Source organism: Maniola hyperantus, chromosome 24 (genome assembly GCF_902806685.2).
Source record: "Maniola hyperantus chromosome 24, iAphHyp1.2, whole genome shotgun sequence".
Classification (NCBI taxonomy): domain Eukaryota; kingdom Metazoa; phylum Arthropoda; class Insecta; order Lepidoptera; family Nymphalidae; genus Maniola; species Maniola hyperantus.
The window spans coordinates 5,872,291-5,892,652 of NC_048559.1; the positions used below are offsets into that span (position 1 = coordinate 5,872,291).

At 37.3% G+C, this 20,362-nt stretch overlaps 1 protein-coding gene across 1 annotated transcript; it reads left to right on the top strand.

Annotated features, from left to right (window-relative positions):
* Window positions 1-8,172: 8,172 nt before the first annotated feature.
* Window positions 8,173-13,813, top strand: LOC117993494 (uncharacterized). Its single transcript, XM_034981295.2, has 3 exons — window positions 8,173-8,345; window positions 10,655-10,907; window positions 12,765-13,813. The coding sequence occupies exons 1-3, from the start codon at window positions 8,196-8,198 to the stop codon at window positions 13,100-13,102; spliced, it is 741 nt and encodes a 246-aa protein (XP_034837186.1). The 5' UTR covers window positions 8,173-8,195; the 3' UTR covers window positions 13,103-13,813.
* The last annotated feature ends 6,549 nt before the right edge of the window (window positions 13,814-20,362 follow it).

Below are 20,362 nucleotides of genomic sequence, written 5' to 3' on the forward strand. Positions count from 1 at the left end.
TAGCTTTTCACGGCCCAACAGTTTAACCGATTTTAACGAAATTTGGTACAGAGTTAGCTTACGTCCCAGGCACCTTTTAGGCTACTTTCGTCCCAGAAAATCAAAGAATTCGCAAAGTATTAGAAAAACTAAATTTATTGTTTGTTTGTACGTTGGTTTGTCCTTCAATCACGTCGCAACGAAGCAACGGATTGACGTAATTTTTTGCCTGGGTATAGTCGAAAACCTGAAGAGTGACCTAGGGTACTTATATCCCGGAAAATCAAGGAGTTCTACGGGATTTTAAAAATCCAAATCCACGTGGAAGAAGGCAAGTAGCCAGCTAGTAGAATATGATTTTAATTGCATAAACAATCATAAGAGCGATGGTAGGCTTAACTTAGAAATTAGTTGGTATTAGAAGACTTTCATGTACAAAATAATTGGGTATGCTCACCATGGTTAGGTGTACTGAATGTAATTAAACAAATTAACGTAATTAACGAGATTTCATTTACGCCATTACGTAGGTATATTCCACTCGAAACCCTCTACAGAAGTTTCTCTGTAAACGTTTTATGCATAGTTAATTTGTGGAAAGTGAAAATTATGATTAGTCCTTTCTTTGTTCGGCATTTTTTGAGGTACAGTGTTTACCTGGCAGGAAATTCTGTATGTCGACCTTTAGAAAGGTCAGGATCCAATAATAAAGAGTTTTTCAGAAACTAGCAGTATTATTTCATATACCTACATAATATTAAAATATTACTTTCCTAAAAATACCTAAGAATAATGATTACATAGCTTTATTACGAAATTCAAAAAAAGCAAAACTTACGTGATTGGCATCTCAAAATAAAGTATAGTGCGCGACAGGTTGAGATGGCAATCGGGGTATGAGGTGGAGGGACGCCCCGCACGACCACACGTCACCCGCGCTCGCCCATACCGGGATAGCGCGGGAGCTGTGCGGGTGTGCGGGAAACCCCCACCTCGATTGCTATCTCGACCTGTCGCGTACTATAGCTTGTAAGTGTTTATTTAAATAAAATGTAATCATGCGCATAAACAAGAGAGATCATAGTTAAGTGAAAACAAAAGTCACTGTTATGTTAGCTAGATAAACGCTTACATACAACACGCGTAGAGCGGCGACAAGACAGTCGCAAGGGCATTGAGTCGAGTTAAATCACGCGCCATAGTCCCAAGGTGCAGGCGAGATTCCAGCTCTCAAAAAAGGTTGTGGGCACAGCCACCCGAAAATCGGCCACGAGCGAGTCGAAGTATGAACTCGGTCATGATCGATATAATGCATTCCTATAAAGGAGATGTTTAGTAAGTAAGTTTTATTTATGATGCACCTAAATTTGTAAAAAAACCACACAAATGTTTTAAAAATAGATAAGTAGTTCCCTCCTTAATAACTAAACCAGAAAACTCTAAAAGTTATAAGTTGGCCATTTGCGTGGGTGGTGGATCTGACTCCTAACTAGTTTACCTGTGTCTAGGATGTCCTTAATGTTTACAAAATATGTGACGCTTTTACCAAGATTTGGTACAGTTTCACGTGGGCAAAGCCGTGGGGTAAAAAACAATATTGAAAGTGCACGTCACAAGTCTATTAGGGTTGTGGGCATGCCCATCGTGCCTATAGATAAAGACCTGGAGAGTGACATAGGCTACTTTTTATCCCGGAATATCAATGAGTTCCCACGGGATTTTTAAACACCTAAATCCACGCGTACGAAGTCGCGGGCATCAGCTAGCTTTCGATATGTATTTAAAATTATTATTATACTGATCTTAAGTGTACGCTGTCCACAGACGGTCAAGAAGTCGAAAATTACATAATTGCGCAGTTAGGATGCACTAGACACACAGTGTTTCTACTACACTTTCGCTGGATCCGGTGTGCCTGCGAATAGTCTCATAAATTGTCCCGGAATACAAATCGGAAATGAATATGTAGTCATATTATGGGCAAAATTAATGGGTTTGGAAAGTGATAGTGTAATAAAACTGACTGTCGCAAATCTGCGATAGCCTACTTTGCGAAAAATTTTAACAATTTTTTAATTAATTAAAATGTGAAATTATGTCATTTTTTCCATTAGAGTATTTTAATCGTATGTCATGTCGTAGAGTATTTTATGATGATGATGAATTCTATGTCTACTCTTTTTTGGATTCCACACCTTAAAAGGAAAAAGGAACCGTTATTGGATCACTTCTTTGTCTGCCTGTTTGTCTATCCGTCTGTCGTGTCTGACAAGAAAACCTATAGGGTTTGACCCGTTGACCTATAATCATGAAATTTGGCAGGTAAAAAAACCAAAAAAAACCGTGAATTTGGGGTTACATCACAAGAGAAAATTAAAATGTGTTCATGAACAAATAATTAGTAATGTTGGAACTCTTTAATTTTCCGGTATAAAATGTAGCCTATGTCACTCTCCAGGTCTTAAACTACATATATTTCCATGCAAAATATCCCGTCGGTCCGTTGCGCCGTGCTTAAAAGATAAACCAACAAACAAACACACTTTCGTATTTATAAATTGGGGTAGTGATTTTGAATAAACCGTTTTGAATGTGAATTTTAAATTAATCCTTTCAAAATTAAAGTAGGCCACAGTAACAGACCACCCCCAATTGGGGGTGGTCTGTGGCCACAGTCTACCACGCAACTTTCTTGCTATGCTACCCGACAGAGCAACGCCTGCATCGAAATCGAGAAGTTGACCAAATTTATTCAAATCACGATTTTTTGTTAGAAAACAATTTAGTTATCTAATGACATCGCTACAAACTTCTTTTACATGATGTTAGAACATCGTTAGAAGGAAAAGTTAAGTTTCATAAGCCAAAAAATAAATTTCAAAATCATGATAAAACAAAATGTGAACAAGAGAAACTCAAATACAAAATAATATGCTTATTCATGAAATATGCAGCCATCCACATTATCTAAATACATAAAAGGAAAAGCTGACTAACTGACTGATTTAAGCTAAGTAAAATTGAAATTTCGCAGTGCGCGCTTCATCATCATGATCAAACCATAGCCGGCTCACTACAGAGCACGGCTCTCCTCTCAGTATGAGAATGAGGGTTTGGCCATAGTCCACCACGCTCGCTGGCCAAGTGCAGATTGGCAGACTTCACACACCTTTGAGAACATTATGGAGAACTCGCAGGCATGAAGGTTTTCTAACGATGGTTTCCTTCACTGTAAATGCGAGTGATATTTAATTTCTTAAAACGCACATAACACCGAAAAGTTAGAGGTACGTGCCCGGGATCGAACCCCCGACCTCCCGAATAGGAGGCGGACGTCGTAACCACTAGACTATCACGAATCGCTTATCTGTATTAAATGAAATTAAGCGTCAAATACATTATACTCTGTGTTTAATTTTCACTTTAAGTATACTTTAAACTTCTAGCCTAATTATTAACTGTACAACGTTTTATATACAGGCTGTTCGAAAAAAAATCAAATAATTATCACTACTTATACATAGTATAAATAATTAAAGTCCCCTGTTAAACTGAGTTTGTGTTTGTTCGGGCCAATCTCAAAACTACTGCAATTCATTTATTTCCTTTTTCTATCAATCCAATCCAATCCAATCCATCAGCCTGTATGCGTCCACAGCTGGACATAGGTATTTCCAAGAGCGCGCCACCAAACACGGTCCTTCCTCATCCATCCGCTCCCGACCACCTTCTTCAGGTCATAAGTCCAGCGGGCTGGAGGTCGTCCCACACTGCGCTTACCAGTACGCGGTATCCATTCCAGAACACGTCTGCCCCATCGGCCGTCGATTCTATCAATAAATTGTCAATATTCAATCATAACTTATTTTAACCATCGTTTTGTGCTAAGTATATTATTAGGTATACTAGCGGATACCCGGAGTATGCTACTACGCTAAAAAAACAAAAAAAACTACAATCTTTTCTTTATTGTCTTTTTAATGAAACCGGTTTGGGACTTATCGGTTGGATGGTTTCAAAGTCTATTACGGACATAGGTAGAAACATTATTGTGTTTTACATGTATAGAAAGACTAGCTGATGCCCACGACTTCGTCCGCGTGGAATTAGGTTTTTTAAAAATCCAGTGGGAACTCCTTGATTTTCCGGGATAAAAAGTAGCCAATGGGGCCGATACTCTTGTTCACAATCTCTAAACTAAACTAAAATGACACGTCTAAATCTATTGTTATCCCTCTCATAATGTTGCTTGCGGAAAAGGATAGCACTAGATTTAGACCTGTTAATTTAGTTTAGTTTAGAGATTGTGTACAAAAGAATCGGCCCCATTGTCACTCTCCATGTCTTTATCTATAGACATGCAAAAAAATCACGTCAATCCGTTACACCGTTGCGACGTGATTGAAGGACAAACCAACAAACTAACAAACCAATAAACCAACAAACCAACAAATAAACACACTTTCGCATTATAATAAGGGTACTGATTGCACGCTCGGAAAAGCAATGTAGATGGTAGGTACATTGCAATAAAATTTTGACTCTGTAGTTTCATTAGAATATCACCAATACAAAGAAAATTATCGGGATAAAATGTATCTAATGACAGCCTCCAGGATGCAAGCTATCCCTTTACCAAACGTCAATAGAAGTTAAGATGATGGACCATGATTCATGAAAAGACAGACACACTTTTGCATTTATAAAATTTAAAAGGTGTAGAGTATGGATTTATGTTTATTTTGCTGGGCCAAAAACGAAACATGCCGTATCTGCCCTTGTACGTTTAATTGTGTACATTCAACACCCTGTGAACGATCTCATAAGTGATGTGAGAGTAGAAAACTTTAATAACATGCCTTGTTACAAACAATACCTTAAATAAGATTCTTTTCGTGGTTTTTTCAGTATTTCACATGAATACTTACCTGCGAAAGCTTTTTCCTTTTTTTTTTGGCTAATTAGGTATTTCATAGTTCAAAAAACCGATAGACTTTGGGGACCTAAGTTGCTAGAATGGGGTCCTCGTACTGGAAAGTGCACCGTTGGAAGACCCTCATATTATAGACGACAGCTAACGACATCAAACGATTCCCGGGGAGCCGCTGGATCCAGGAGACGCTAGACTGATGAAAGAAAGAATGAAAGAAAAGACGTTTATTTATACAACTGTGCCACACATCACAACTTAAAGCTAAGAGCTGGTTATTCCGGCGCTTCTTCATGTGTGGCACAACCCGAAAAAAGGGGTGATGCGTGCGGACTCCCTACAAGAGTCTATGTCCAGCTGTGGCCGTCTATCGGTTGATGATGATGATGATGATGATGATAGGGCACTTCATATACTACTCAAAAACCCATAGTTTACTGGCAGTTGTTATACTAATTAATAATTATTTAAAAACTTATTTCGTGGTTTAACGACGTGGGTACTGACCCATATTATAAAGGTTTGTCCTTCAATCACGTCGCAACGGAGCAACCGATTTTTTTTCCTACCATAAAGCACCATTATAAAATGGCAGCTTTATTGCTTCTACCATCATTACTTATTAGCATGGGCTAATAAGTAATATTATTCTAGCTTAAGTTTCTACTTATGATTAAAAACAACCGAACCGACCGGAGCAACCGATTGACGTGATTTTTTGTATTGGAGAGTGAGTGACATAGGCTACTTTTTATCCCGGAAAATCATAGAGTTCCCACGGGATTTTTAAAACCTAAGTCCACGTAGCATCAGCTAGTAATTTACTCTGGTTCTCCTACGGATCTCCCCATTTTAGATTTGATCATGTAGAGAAACTGCAAGCATAGCGCTCCCTATCGCTCGCTGAGTTACTCTGAGCTTTCTTATGATGCCCATAGTTAGCGCACATATTCTCTCGAACCTATGTAGGTATATTAATCACATAATGGTAGGTATGAGTTTTCTTAGAATGATAATACGGTGGGTTCCTAAATCTTTCCACAGATTTGATAAAAATCCTAGCTAAAACAGAAAATTTTTGAAGCTTGACTTATATTGTTTTTGAATTACTCAATTTGTTATAATATTTCCATTGAATAACGGATCTTCACTTCAAAACAGGGGCTCAAATATTTAACGATCTCTTTGAAGCTTAATAATTTCGGTAGGTAGCATACAGTCTGAATGTTCGCCGCCAGCCAAGTGGTATTTGAACCCGTGACCCCTGCCGCAAAAGAACCGCTAACCTCTATACGCACTTAAAAGAAAAAGGTAACTTTCCAAAATTTCATCCGACATCATTATTTAAAACTGTTCAAAAGGAAGCAATTGATAAAAATCGCTTATAATTAAATGAAAGAAATGAAAATAAATGAATGCCCATAAAGGAAATAATATTGCGGCACTTATTATTCAAATCGCGATAATAATATCGTGGGAGGAGTTTTTTTTTAAATAGAGATAGCGAGCAAACGAGCAGGCGGGTCACCTGATGTTAAGTGATTACCACCGCCGATGAACATTTGCAGCACCAGAGGACGATGCGTTGCCGATTTCTACGACATACCTAATGCAAGCCAAATTTCAGCCCAATCCGTCTAATAATAATTTAAGTTTTGATTTGATAAGTCGGTCAGTTAGTCAGTCAGTCACCTTTTCCTTTCATATATTTAACCTAAGCATTGCTATATATATATTGCTATTTGCTCGTGAAATTAGAGGTCTGTTTGATCAAAATGGTAGCAGCATGTAACAGCTTTTATGCTTTTGAACCGTGTAATATTATTTAAATTGGCAAAGAATATTGCGTGATCATGCGTGACGCAGTACAATCAATTAATCAAATAAACTATAAATTACAACAATAGAGATACAAAAGATCTGAACAGTCATGTGAAAAATTTGTGCCCATTTTTTTTTACGTACCTCAAAAGGAAAAACAGAACCCTTATAGGATCACTTTGTTGTCTGTCTGTCTGTCTATCGGTCTGTCGAGAAACCTACAGGGTACTTCCCGTTGACCTAGAATCATGAAATTTGGCAAGTAGGTAGGTATTATAGCAGACATTCGGGGAAAAAATCTGAAAACCGTAAATTTGTGGTAACATCACACAAAAAAAATTAAATTGTGGTCATGAACCAATAATCAGTATTTTCATTGTCGAAGTAAGATAACTATATCAAGTGGGGTGGGGAAAAGGCTTCACCTGTGCATTCTAAACCAGATTTTATTTATTTTTATACATCATAGTTTTCGAATTATCGTGAAAAATGTCGAAAAAATACGAATGTAGTACGGAACCCTCGTTGCGCGAGCCTGACTCGCACTTGGCTGGTTTTTTTCACATCATGAGAAGGGCTTTTTCACATCATCAGGAGGAGGTCTCCTCTCAGAATGAGAAGGGATTAGACTATAGTCTGCCATGCTGGCCCTGTGTGGATTGACCTTTGAAAACATTAGGAAGAACGAAGAACTGTCAGGCATGTAGGTTAAAGCAAGTGATACGTGTTTAATTGAAACGCACAACTACGAAAGCTTACCTATAGATGCGTGCCCCGTCTCGAACTCCCGACTATGAATTCCCGATTTTACCACTAAGCTATTGCCGCTTACGCGTGCACAATCCATGAATCAAACAAAGTATTACAACAGAAGCTGTGATAGACTAGTGGTTAGGATGTCCGCCTTCTAATCGGAGGTCGGGGGTTCGATCCCGGGCACGCACCTCTAACTTTTCGGAGATATGTGCGTTTTAATTAATTAATTAAATATCACTTGTTTTAACGGTGAAGGAAAACATCGTGAGGAAACCTGCATGCCTGAGAGTTCTCCATAATGTTCCCAAAGGTGTGTGAAGCCTACCAATCCGCACATGGCCAGCGTGGTAGACTATGGCCAAAACCCTTCTCACTCTGAGAGGAGACCCGTGCTCTGTAGTGAGCCGGCGATGGGTTGATCATGATGATGATGATTTTATAATCATCAATTTTACAATCAATTCTGTTATCAGAAGAGATTCAAGACCACCGATCTCAACAAAAGATCCGAAAGACTGTGAAAAAAAGTTGCCAAATCCGAACGTCCCCAATGCAACTCACAGTCCATTATCCATTAAAAATCTAACAAATACGTGTTAATACGTCTTAATGCGGTGCTTTATTTCGTCATACACCGTGGCATATGCACTCTGAGTGGGGGGCAAGAAAATAAAACTGTCTGTACTACAAGCGCCTTTGACAATTGTACATGCCACTTGCGAACATGAAGGCGGTATACGTGCTTTGCCTTGTGACAGCGGTGACCGCTATGCCGACGGTCAAGGAAGACGGGGTCATGGAGAAGTTCGTGTCAACGTTGAGAGACTGTGTGGAGACCGATACGATGCTGTGTTTAAAGGTGAAGTGCAGTGCAGTGATGATAGTGACAAAGTGACCGTAATGGATGTGATATGGCTAACGGCTCGTTCATACTTCGATCCTGGCTTGCAATTTTGATACCTAAATCATTTTTACTTTCTTACGGCCGAAATTAATAATCGTTCCTATCTGCAATTAGTCAATAAGTTACTAAGCAACGTTGTTATTAGTCAAAAATGTATGTATTGATACATAACAATGTTGCTAAGTAACTTATTGATGGATTATAGATACATTGATTATTAATTTATGGCCGTTAGTGGTTCACGTTGTCTTATTATATTCCCGTTGTATGCCTCGTTGCTCTGTGGTGACCTCTTTTCGTTAATCATACAATGGTGGGAGTTTTCTTTGGATAATAATGAGGTTGGTTCCTAGATCTGTCCGTATACAACTCGAATAAGAAAACGCAATTTCGATTTTTAATCTAATCTTATCTATAATCGAGTCAAAATCTCGTCTCCTAACTGGAATTTGCATACGGAATGATCTGGGATCCTGTCACATTACTATCTTAAGACAATGCCCTCTATGACGTAAAACTAACTCCTGATTATCAGTAGTTTTACATTATATGCATCACAGGCCCAAATATCGAATCTAACAAATGTATCTCTAGTAACGGATATAATGTGTATGAACGGGCCGTTATAGTTTTTGGATGTGACAGTAAATTCGGATGTACAAAACTTATCTGGGTTGAAAATTGTGTCGTCCCTTTTTACAGAAAATGTTTTGAAAGGGATGGCATTACTTTTAATCCTGTTTAGTAGATATGTATAACCAAATTAGAAACTATAATACGTTCAGAATGGATGGAAGGAATATCTATACATGTAAAGGAGTGTCTGTATATGCGATTGATAGTTAACCAAGTAATTAGCTAGTTAAGATTTGGATAGGATTCGATTCTATGAAGTGATCTATAAACATTTAGATTTATTAATACCACAATTATATAAGGAAGAGAATCATTAGGGATTGGATAGATAAATATATTTGGAGATTCCGCTTGGAGAACATATTTAATGAGATTGAGCTCAATTTATAAAATTCCTTGATTTCATTGATTTTAATTAAATCAAAGTAGGTAGTCGAAATGGTGAGATCAGTCAATTACTCTCTACTTTGCTTGAAATTATTATTTTATTTACTACAATCATAGTAGATGAATAAACAGCACTTTTCGATTTACAATTTAATCAATAAATTCTCATTTTTATAAAACTTCTAGAGCACTATTTAATCTACTCTGATTTTATACTATTCATAGTAACAGTACATAAGATAAGATCAATCAAGTAAACAATAAAGATAATAACTTCTGCCGGTTAAGATCAAAGAAAAGCCAAAAAGTAAGATAAAATAATTTGCATCAAAAGAGCACTGCTATACCCACATACCTAATTAAAATACAATCGTTGTAATGGTAAACTACATAGTAATTAAATCATTTTAAACTGGTCTTTAAACTTACCGGTTTTACATGCAAAACGATTTAACGTAATAAGATAACTAACTTTACCTCTTTGAAATGCATCTCCTAAGAACATTATTCAAATTATGACTCCATAATCATTATAAGTCATAATTTGAATAATGTTCTTTTTTTTAATAACTAGCTTATGCTCGCGACTTCGTCCGCTTGGACTACACCAATTTCAAACCTCTATTTCACCCCCTTAGGGGTTGATTTTCAAAAATCCTTTCTTAGCGGATGCTTACGTCATAATAGCTATCTGCATGCCAAATTTTAGCCCTATCAGTAGTTTGAGCTGTGCCCTGTTTGATCAGTCAGTCAGTCAGTCACCTTTTCCCTTTTATATATTTTTATAAATTTGCCATACCCCTTCCAATTTAGCCCGCTTCCATCTTAGACTGCATCGTCATTCATCGCCAGGTGAAATCGCAGTCAAGGGCTTTTTTTATATAAAAATGGCGAGCAAATGAGCAGGCGGGTCACCTGATGTTAAGTGATTAACGCCGCCCATGAACATTTGCGGTACCAGAGGAACCACCAATGCGTTGCCGGCCTTTCAGGAATTTGTTGGCCCGCCCCTTGAATAACCCCATGTTGTAATCTAATGGGAACACCGCCGAAGGGAGTTGATTCCACAGTTTGCATGTGCGTGGAAAAAAGGATCTGGCACAACGTGTGGTCGAAGTGCTCCAGAAACCCAGGTGATGAGGGTGGAATTGTTTGCGGTGGCGTGCGGTGCGGTTGTAGAAAAAGGACTAACTTGTCATCGAAAAAAGAATTAAAATAACATCATGTTTTTCATTTTTCAGGAAAAAGCGATGAAGTTTACAGAAAACCTAGCTGTAGCCAAAGACTTCAGTGTGGTGGACGGCATCACATTCTCAAGAACCGGCTCACCAAGATCAGCTCGAAGCTACGATCCATTGCCTGATGAACCTGAAGCCAGGGAACTCCAGGTTGAAGAGAGAATCATGGAGAATGTTGTAGATTTCCTAGAAAGCCATGCTTTGCAATTGAGGATGCCTAAGGCGTTTACTGAAGACAACTCTATTGATGAAGAAGGTTAGCATTTATCTTATATAGTTCTCTCTGCCATAGCTGATGATCGCGTAACAAAAAATCCGTAAGTACTCTTTGATTTATACCGGGATAAAATGTAGTCTATGTCCGTCTCCGGGATGCAAGCTATACTTGTACGAAATTTTGTAAGAATCGGTTATAACGGATGGGCCGTGAAAAGCTATAGCAGACAGACAGACACATTTGCCATTATATTACTCAAGATGGATTACATGAAAATTAAGGCGTGTCTGTCTGTTTGTTACCTATGTGTTTTTTAATGTTGAATATGATTTATTATGATCAATATGAATTTCTGTACGATTGTTGTAAGGACTTGCGGAAACGTTTCTAATAGTACCATTAACGTACAATAGGTGGCAATAATAATAATAATTAATCTTTAATCTAAATATATAAAAGGATTGATTGACTGATTGATCTATCAACGCACAGCTCAAACTACTGGACGGATCGGGCTAAAGTTTAGCATGCATATAGCTATTATGACGTAGGCATCTGCTAAGAAAGGATTTTTGAAAATTCAACCCCTAAGGGCGTGAAATAGGGCTTTGAAATTTGTGTAGTCCACGCGACTCGTGAGCATAAGCTAGTTATGCATAAAATAAACTAAAAATTTAATACTATGTACCTACCTAATCAAAATACAAAATAGTTTAAGAAAAGTCGTCTCTACGGCCGCGGCGTAGGCCTCCTATATCTAGTTATAATGGTTGAATAGTTTAAAATAATAAACACATACACAGCTGATGTCCACGATTTTGTTCGCGTGGATTTAGGTTTTAAAATCCCATGGGAACTCACTGATTTTCCGGAATAAAAAGTATTATAATGTCCATCTTCAGGATGTACTGTATGTCCCAAAAGTCAAGATCGAATGTCGAAATTCGAAAGTAATTCGTCTTCAAGCTTCCAAGAGTGACCCGAGTAAATACAATAGTTAACGACATTTGAGGTTAACGGTAGAACATATTGAAGCTATTTCAAGTGGATACATAAGTACCACGAACAATATTGACATTATAGAGAGAGTGCGTGAGTAAGCTAAAACCATTACTTTTTGCGCTTATACCTCCAGATAATGTTCAGGTAGGTCGAGGTTTCTTATTAAAAAACCGGCCAAGTGCGAGTCAGACTCGCGCACTGAGGGTTACGTACTACAATCGTATTTTTTCGTATTGCACGATAATTCAAAAACTATGATACATATTATAAAAAAAGCTGTTTTAGAATGCACCTTTCATAATGATACCCCACTTGATACAGTTATCTTACTTCGAAAATTGAAAAGACATTTTTTTTAAATATAATTATAGATAAATCTAAATATATAAAAGGAAAGTGTGACTGACTGACTGATCTACCAACGCACAGCTCAAATTACTGGACGGATTGGGCTGAAATTTGGGATTCAGATTTTTATTATGACGTAGGCATCCGCTAAGAATGGATTTTTGAAAATTCAACCCCTAAGGGGGTGAAATAAAGGTTTGTGTAGTCCACGTCGCGAGCATAAGCTAGTGTATTTAATAATGTTTTTTTGCATGGGTCTAGATAAAGACCTGGAGACATAGGCTACTTATTATCCCAAAAAATCGAAGAGTTCCCACGGGATTTAAAAAAATCTAATTCCACGCGGACGAAGTCGCGGGCATCAGCTAGTTATTTATACTTTACATTAGTAAAGTCATAAGTTAATCATGTAGCTACCTACTTAAGTAAAACTTACAGGTGTATCCGCGGAAAATGAAGAAGAAATGAGGAAGCGAAACGAGGGTGGTGTTTGTGTGCCAATAAAACGTAGCCTTCATAACATATTATTTCTTTTCTTGTTCTCAGGTCGTGGCAAGAAAAAGAAGAAGTTGAAGAAACTCCTCCCCATCCTGGCTCTGATCAAACTGAAGTTAGCTGCTCTCGTGCCTTTGTTCCTGGGCATCATCGCATTTGCAGTCTTCAAGGCATACATTCTTGGAAAGATCGCTTTCATTGCAGCTGCTTTCGGAGCTCTGAAGAAGCTTCTAGAATCTAAGTCGAAGAGCGGAGGAGGTGGTGGTGGTGGATGGGCTGAGCCAGCTCATGAGGAACATGGATGGGAAAGCGGCGGCGGCGGCGGATGGGGCAGGTCACAAGATATGGCACAAAACATCGCGTATGCTGGTCACATCAAGCAAGCGTAAAACCTAGACAATTCTATAGGTTAATATATACCAATTAGGGAGAGAAAAGGCTGGATTATTACCAGTTAGCCAGCTTGTCTTTTTCAAATTCTACGTTTATGACGTTAACTAAGTAATAATTAATTTATTAATACCATCTAAGATTTTAACACATTTTAAGTGTGTTTATTTATTATTTATTTGTGTTGTATGACCACCGTTTATAATCGAGATTAGAGTGCGTGTATCAGTATTTTTTTCTATTATTATTTTTAGTACTGTTATATTCAGTATGTTTAATGCTATAAGTTCTTGACTGATTTTTAGTTTAGTTTATTTTTTATTATCCTTATGTATATATAATTATCTTATTTATTATTATTTATATTTAACTATTTACTTACGTTTATACTTTAAGTATGTTTTATAGGAACAAGCGTGTGCTTACCAAATACTTTTAAGTTTTTTCGTTCCAAAGATTTATATTTATTTTTATTTTATGTTTCTTTTATTTTTTATATTATTACCAACTTTTAGGTATTTTTTTTACCAACTTATATAGTTGAGTGTGCGAGTGAAACGAGTCATATTTGTTACGGAAACCATTTATTTTGTCGTATTGTTAACAGTATGATAAAAAATTACTGATTTACGATGGATCCACGTAAAAAATTAAATGTCGTTTTCAAAAATTTACCTTTGCCTATTATTTTTTAACTCCACTATAAGTACATCTAAATATATAAAAGGAAAAGGTGACTGACTGACTGATCTATCAACGCACAGTTCAAACTACTGGACGGACCGGGCTAAAGTTTGGCATGCAGATAGCTATTATGGCGTAGGCATCCGCTAAGAAAGGATTTTTGAAAATTCAACCCCTAAGTTGGTGAAACGGGGGGGTTTGAAATTTGTGTAGTCCACACGGACGAAGTCGCGATATAAGCTAGTTAAGAATATTATCAGTTTTAAGGATTAAAGTAAAAGTGTTTTTAATAACAATGTATTCAATTTTTCCAGAGAAAAGTAATTAATTAGTACAATAATTAAATATCTTGTATCTAAATGGCATGAGAAAACACCTTTAAAAAAATCGGAATGAAGCTAATTGTCTCCAGTGTGTCTATTGTATTGTAGGTACGTTTTAAAAAGATCTCGGCCAAAGTCTAATGAGACAATACCTGAGTACGTCCATAATTGTACTGTGTGAAAAATTTGTTGCCATTTGAATCTCGAGAAGAGAAAGTACATGTTCGAGATGAAGATGATCTTAAAGAAATTTTATTAATCACTTTAATTGCTATTTGAGATCATAAGTCATCGAGTCATAGATTAGCTGCAATTTTCATGTGAAACAAATTGAAAATAAAAACGTTAGATAAGTTGTTTGATAAGTTAGTCTTCACGTTCTTAAAAAGAGTGGCATAAGAGTTTGTTGCACACAAATAAAATATAAGTTCGTTTTTTGTTTTGGATCATGTAGAAAAAATTGTAATGATTTTAGTTTTTGTCTGTAGCTATAACTTGCACTAATAATATGCATTAAATTATTTACGTGTATATAAAATGGATATTATAAAATGTTAATCTAACCTCTCACCACTAACTTTTAGGAATAATTTGCGTTATAAGTAATTAGGTATCACTTACTTTAACTGTGAATGAAAACGTCGTGAGGAAATCTGTATGCTTGAGAGTTCGTCTGTCCTGAAGTCCTCCAATCCAAACTAGGCCAGAGTGGTAGATTACGGCCTAAACTCTTCTCGATCTTTGAAACCTTGAGATTGTGTTCCTGTGTTCTTCTCGGCAGGAAAGGCATTCCGAACCAGTGGTAGATGCATCCGACTATTCGTAAGCACTTGTAAAAGTTTATACGAATAAAAAAGATTTTCATTTTCATTTTCATTTTCATTTTCATTTTCACACGTGTGGGCCAACGATTGGTTGATGATGAATATGTCATAATTTGATTGGCGTGAATATTTTGACGGGCGTTTTTTTTTTTAATTTAAAAAGTTATGCAATAATAGACTTCATTTTCACTTGACCTTAAAAGTAAGAGGACCTCGTAACTCATTTACATCAATCAGCACTCAGCAGCAATTTAGTATATAGGTCTACATGCAAAACAGGTTTGCATTTACGGTTTGCCAATATCAACAATACCTCAGAGAACTCTCGCTTTTAATGGACTGGAAGTAGGTCCATTATTGGATGTATGTTTTTAGTGATATAAGCGGATGCTGCTGAGTGTATAACTTTCATTTTCGAAAAGAAATTCGTATGTCTTACACAATATTTACTGTAACTGGATATTGGTACTGTCGTGGACGAAAGTTTATGTTGAATTTATGATTCACATTTGCATGTGAAATTTGTATGAGTATGGACACGCCTTCTCGCGTTTAAAAATGAAATAAAGCATTTTTAGAGTTCCGTAAGGAAACCTGCATGCCTGCGAGTTCTCCATAATGTCCTTCAAGGTGTGTGAAGTCTACCAATCCGCACTTTTCCAGCGTGGTAGACAATGGCCAAACCCTTCTCACTCTGAGAGGAGACCCGTGCTCTGTAGTGAGCCGGCGATGGGTTGATCATGATGATGAGAGTTCCGTACCTCAAAAGGAAAAAAGGAACCCTTATCACTCCGTTGTCTGGCTATCGTGTCTGTTAAGAAACATACCTACTTACCGTTGACCTAGAATCATGATATTTGGCAGGTAGGTAGGTCTCATAACAGACGTTAAGGGAAAAATCCGAAAACCGTGAATTTGTGGTTACATAATAAAAAAAATTAAAATGTGTTCAGGAACAAATAATTAGTATTTTCAACTTTTAAAGTACAATTATTATACCAAGGGGTAAGTATCATATTCTACTAGTAATTTCTCGTAATTTCTAACACAGATTTTTATTTATTTTTATGCCTAATAGTTTCGCATTTATCGTGCAAAATGTCGAAAAAATACGACTGTAGTACGGAACTCTGGGTGCGCGAATCTTACTCGCATTTGGCCGGTCTTTATACTGTGTAACAGTTAAAGTTAAATTCACAAAAAATGCTTCTGAAAGAGAACCTTCCAATAATGTTGGATAGTGATAAGAAAACATACTTGCGAAGTAAAATGTGCAGAATATAAGCTAGGCATTATTAGATATCATCTCAGTTATCAACTCACTCCTTCCAAAATGAAAAGGATTTAAGGCATAATCCGCCACTATCTAAACTATAATATTGTAAAGAGGAAAAATGTGTTTATTTGTTTGTAATGGATAAACTCAAAAACTCCTGGACTGATTTTTAAATTCTTTCACCTATAGAAAGCTACATTATTAGCAAGTGACATAGGCTATATTAAATTTTCAAAAAAATTAGAGATCCCTTCGAAAATTGTAGTGCTTAAAGTGAATTAAGTCGGAAAGAATCGTCTCATCTGAGAGCTTCCATAGCGTGCGCTGCGTAAATAGTTAAAGTTTAAACTTTTATCACCGCACTCCCAAATAAGGTACATTTAATTTAATGCAATGGAGGAGTTGTTTGAGGTTAGGTACGTGCATTGCAAGTAACAAGGTAAAACCTAGTCAAATGGAAACGGTCGTAATGCTCAACAGTAAATCTATTCAAGACCTCAGAATGCTTAAGCACTGCATGTCACTTAACAATGCTATGTGGAACTACTAGGTTTCTGTGTTAAACACTTCCGGGAGGCTTTCCATGAAAGTACTAAAATGTAAAGTATCTAAAGGTTTAAACGAAATACCTGTAGATAGGTTATCCGAACGAAAATCGTGTTGTAACTTCTTCTACAATTATCTTCTTCTTCTTTATCTTATCCCACGCTACGTGGAGTCGGTTCAACATGTCTTTTTCTTCCACTCACTTCTGTCATCCGTCAACGTTTTATTCACGCGCGTTTAATCTACACCTCAGAACAAGGACTGTTAGAAGTAGACACTTACTGTTAGAGCGAGATAACTAAATGCATTTAAGCTCTTGTTAGAACGTGACAAAATTATTATGTTTTGTCCTTATAACCGCGGGCCACTCTTTTTTGTCTGTCAAAATGTATTTGTACGTGAGTATTTGACAAACAACGTGAAGTGTAGAAGGAATGACATTTCACAAGTAAGAAAATCTGCTTGCGCGAGAGGGACTGAGGGGGCCACGCTAGTTGTAAACCTGTGATCTACACGCATATCCTCTTTCACGTAATCTATCTATCTTTTCTTTGGTCGTCCTCTGCTCTTTATTCCTTCCACATGCATATTTAACATTTTGCCAGTGACGTGGCTTTCTTCCCTCCGCATTATATGCCCATACCATGCCAGCCTATTCTTCTACAATATATGAAGTTGATATATGTATTGTAGAACTTTTACAATATGTAAAGCTTTTTTAGGGTTCCATACCACAAAAAGAAAAAAGGAACCCTTATTGGATCGCTTCTTTGTCTGTCTCCCTGCCTGCCTGAACCCGACCAACCACGCATCCGCCCACCCGCGGCCCGAGACCGCCCAAAGCCCGCCCGAGCCCGCCCGAAGTCATAGTACTGTTCCTATACTTCTTCTAAAAGGCGCATTGGACAGTATTATATCCAAGCTTCTATTCTGCACACAATATTTGAGTGACCCCAGTACAGTACGCGGCAGAAAATAATGTACATCGACCTTTAGAAAGAGATATCGGCGTTGAGACCGACAAAACGTCTCATAGGTATGAGTGACAGGGACAACGCTCTACAAAACCGAAATCTCATTCTATGTACAGGTCGATGTACATTATTTTCTGCCGCGTACTATGTATACTCTTCTTACAGCTGGTTCCTCTTTCATCCTTTCTAGGGGTCCACACAAGCAGAGTCTCGTCGATTTGAGCGTAATTTTAGTCATAAGTAACTATTCCGTTAATTTAAATTCAGATACTTACAGGTTAGCCCTTGACTGCAATCTCACCTGGTAGTAAGTGATGATGCAGTCTAAGATGAAAGCGGACTAACCTGGAAGTCTTTCTTTTTTAAAAATTAAACCTACACTCCTGTGGTTTTTACACGGCCGCGGCATCGCGGAAACGCTAAAATCGCTCGGCGGCACGGCTTTGGTAGGGTGGTAACTAGCCACGGCCGAAGCCCCCCACTAGACCAGACCAGAACTGCGCCATGGAGGTCGTCATTGAATTGTCATTTCCTTACATAATAAACGTGATATCAATTCAAGTGTCTGCACATATTCATTCACATACGCGTAACATAGTTCAATGTCCCAACACGAACATTATGTTAACTTCGACACTTGATATGACTGCATACGTAATGATTACACATAACTAAGAAAGTCGTAGTAGATATGGAATAAGACCCAGCGCGTGTCAGACCTTCGTTATTTAATAAAAGCTGAAAGTTTCTCTGCGCACTGCACACTGGGCTTTGAGAGATAACAAGAAATAAACTTAAGTAAAAAATCTTACGTCAAAGTATAAAGACTATTTTTTTTATATTTTCTTCGGAAAAGTATTAGAAATCCCATCATGCCTTGCCAGACACTCTGTGTCGTAGCAAACCCCTGCGAGACCCCCTTAAATTTTATAAAGTGTAAGAGAGTCTGGCAGTGAGTTGTCACGACACTAAGTGTGCACTTTAACGTTCCGGTACGATTCCGTGTAGAAACTAAAGGGGTATAGGTTTAATAAAACTAGGTTAGCCCGCTTCCATCTTAGACTGCATCATCATTTATCACCAGGTGATATTGCAGTCAAGGGCTAACTTGTAGATATCTGAATAAAATAAAATAAAAAGTATCAGTAATGTAGTGTTAGGGACAATACGCAGAGAAACTTTCAGCGTTTACAAAATACCGAAGGTCTGGCACGCGCTGGCTCTCTCTCTCTCTAATATCATCTATCGCAATATCCGTATATCCGCATCCGATCTTGACCGTACAATGTTACCACAAAACATTGCACATCAACCTTCTGAATGCACCAAGCTAATTTAATACTTACTAACAAAGAAATAGAAGCTACAGTTGTTTGTGTTATTTTGTTTTAAAGTACCGTGTGTGGTCCACAGTACTGAAGCCTCATTGACAATATTATGCGAAAGTTCACACCTAAAAATGTACACGCTGTTATAGTACTAATTGTAAGGTAGTAAGGGTTATAATTTCCTGCAAGCTTTTGCTATTGAATACCGTGTGATTGGTATTGAAGATAGTTTGTTGGGAGATGCAATGCGAAAGTTCGTATGGCCACACCCGCGCGTCCTCCGTTCACACTAGGTGTTTTATTTTTAGAGCTAAAAGAAAATTAATTAATGTCATTACAAAAAGAATTCTTTAATTAAATCCAAAGCATTGAAAGAATTATATTTAGACTACTTTTAATAAAAAAATCCGTTAAAATGATAGGTAATCGAGGTTTGCTGCAGATCAAAAAAGCTAACCAAAAATAACTTACTAAGCCTCCGCTGTCCATCCGTCCGTCCATCCGTCTGTTTGTCAGCAAGATGTATCTCGTGAACTGTAATAGATAGAGAGTTGAAATGTTCACAGAATATGTATTTCTATTGCCGCTATAGCAACAAATAATAAAAATTTTCAAAATGGCTGCCATGGCAAATTAAGAAAAAAGTACAAAATCTTGTATAGTTCTTGTATTTCACGAAGGCCACTGACTTATATTATGTAAGTAGTATCGGTATACGTAAGGTACAGTAAATGTGTGCGTTTGACAACGCTTGCTCGCAACTGATTGGTCCGCCATTCATGCACACTTACGCAATGAGCATGTAAACGACGTTACCACAAGTAAAGTGCACTAGCCTTCGTGAATCGCAAGAACTGTACGATGGTACGGAAACCTTCGTGTGGGAGTCCAAAGATTCAAAGATTCTTTATTTGTGGAAACATTTTACAATGAGATGTTATCACATATTGTCCAGTAGAAATGTTTCGCCTTACATATTAGGCATGCAAAATAATTAGTAAAGCAATAACTATAGGTAATTTGACGCACGTTGTCTTTGTCTATGGTAAAATTTAAAATTCAAAAAGTCTAAGTTGAAAAAATTCATCAAAGTTATATAATGTCTTGTCTATTGAAAAAATCATGCAATTTATTCTTAAATTTATTTATATTATTACATTTCCTTATCTCCCCTGGTATCTTATTATATATCTTTACCGCCATGACACCGATTCGCCGACGATTTTTTGGAAGCACCTGTCTAATCTAAATGCCACCTCGTGTAGACCAACGCGCAGGTTGTCTTCAAGGTCGTGCCCAAGTGT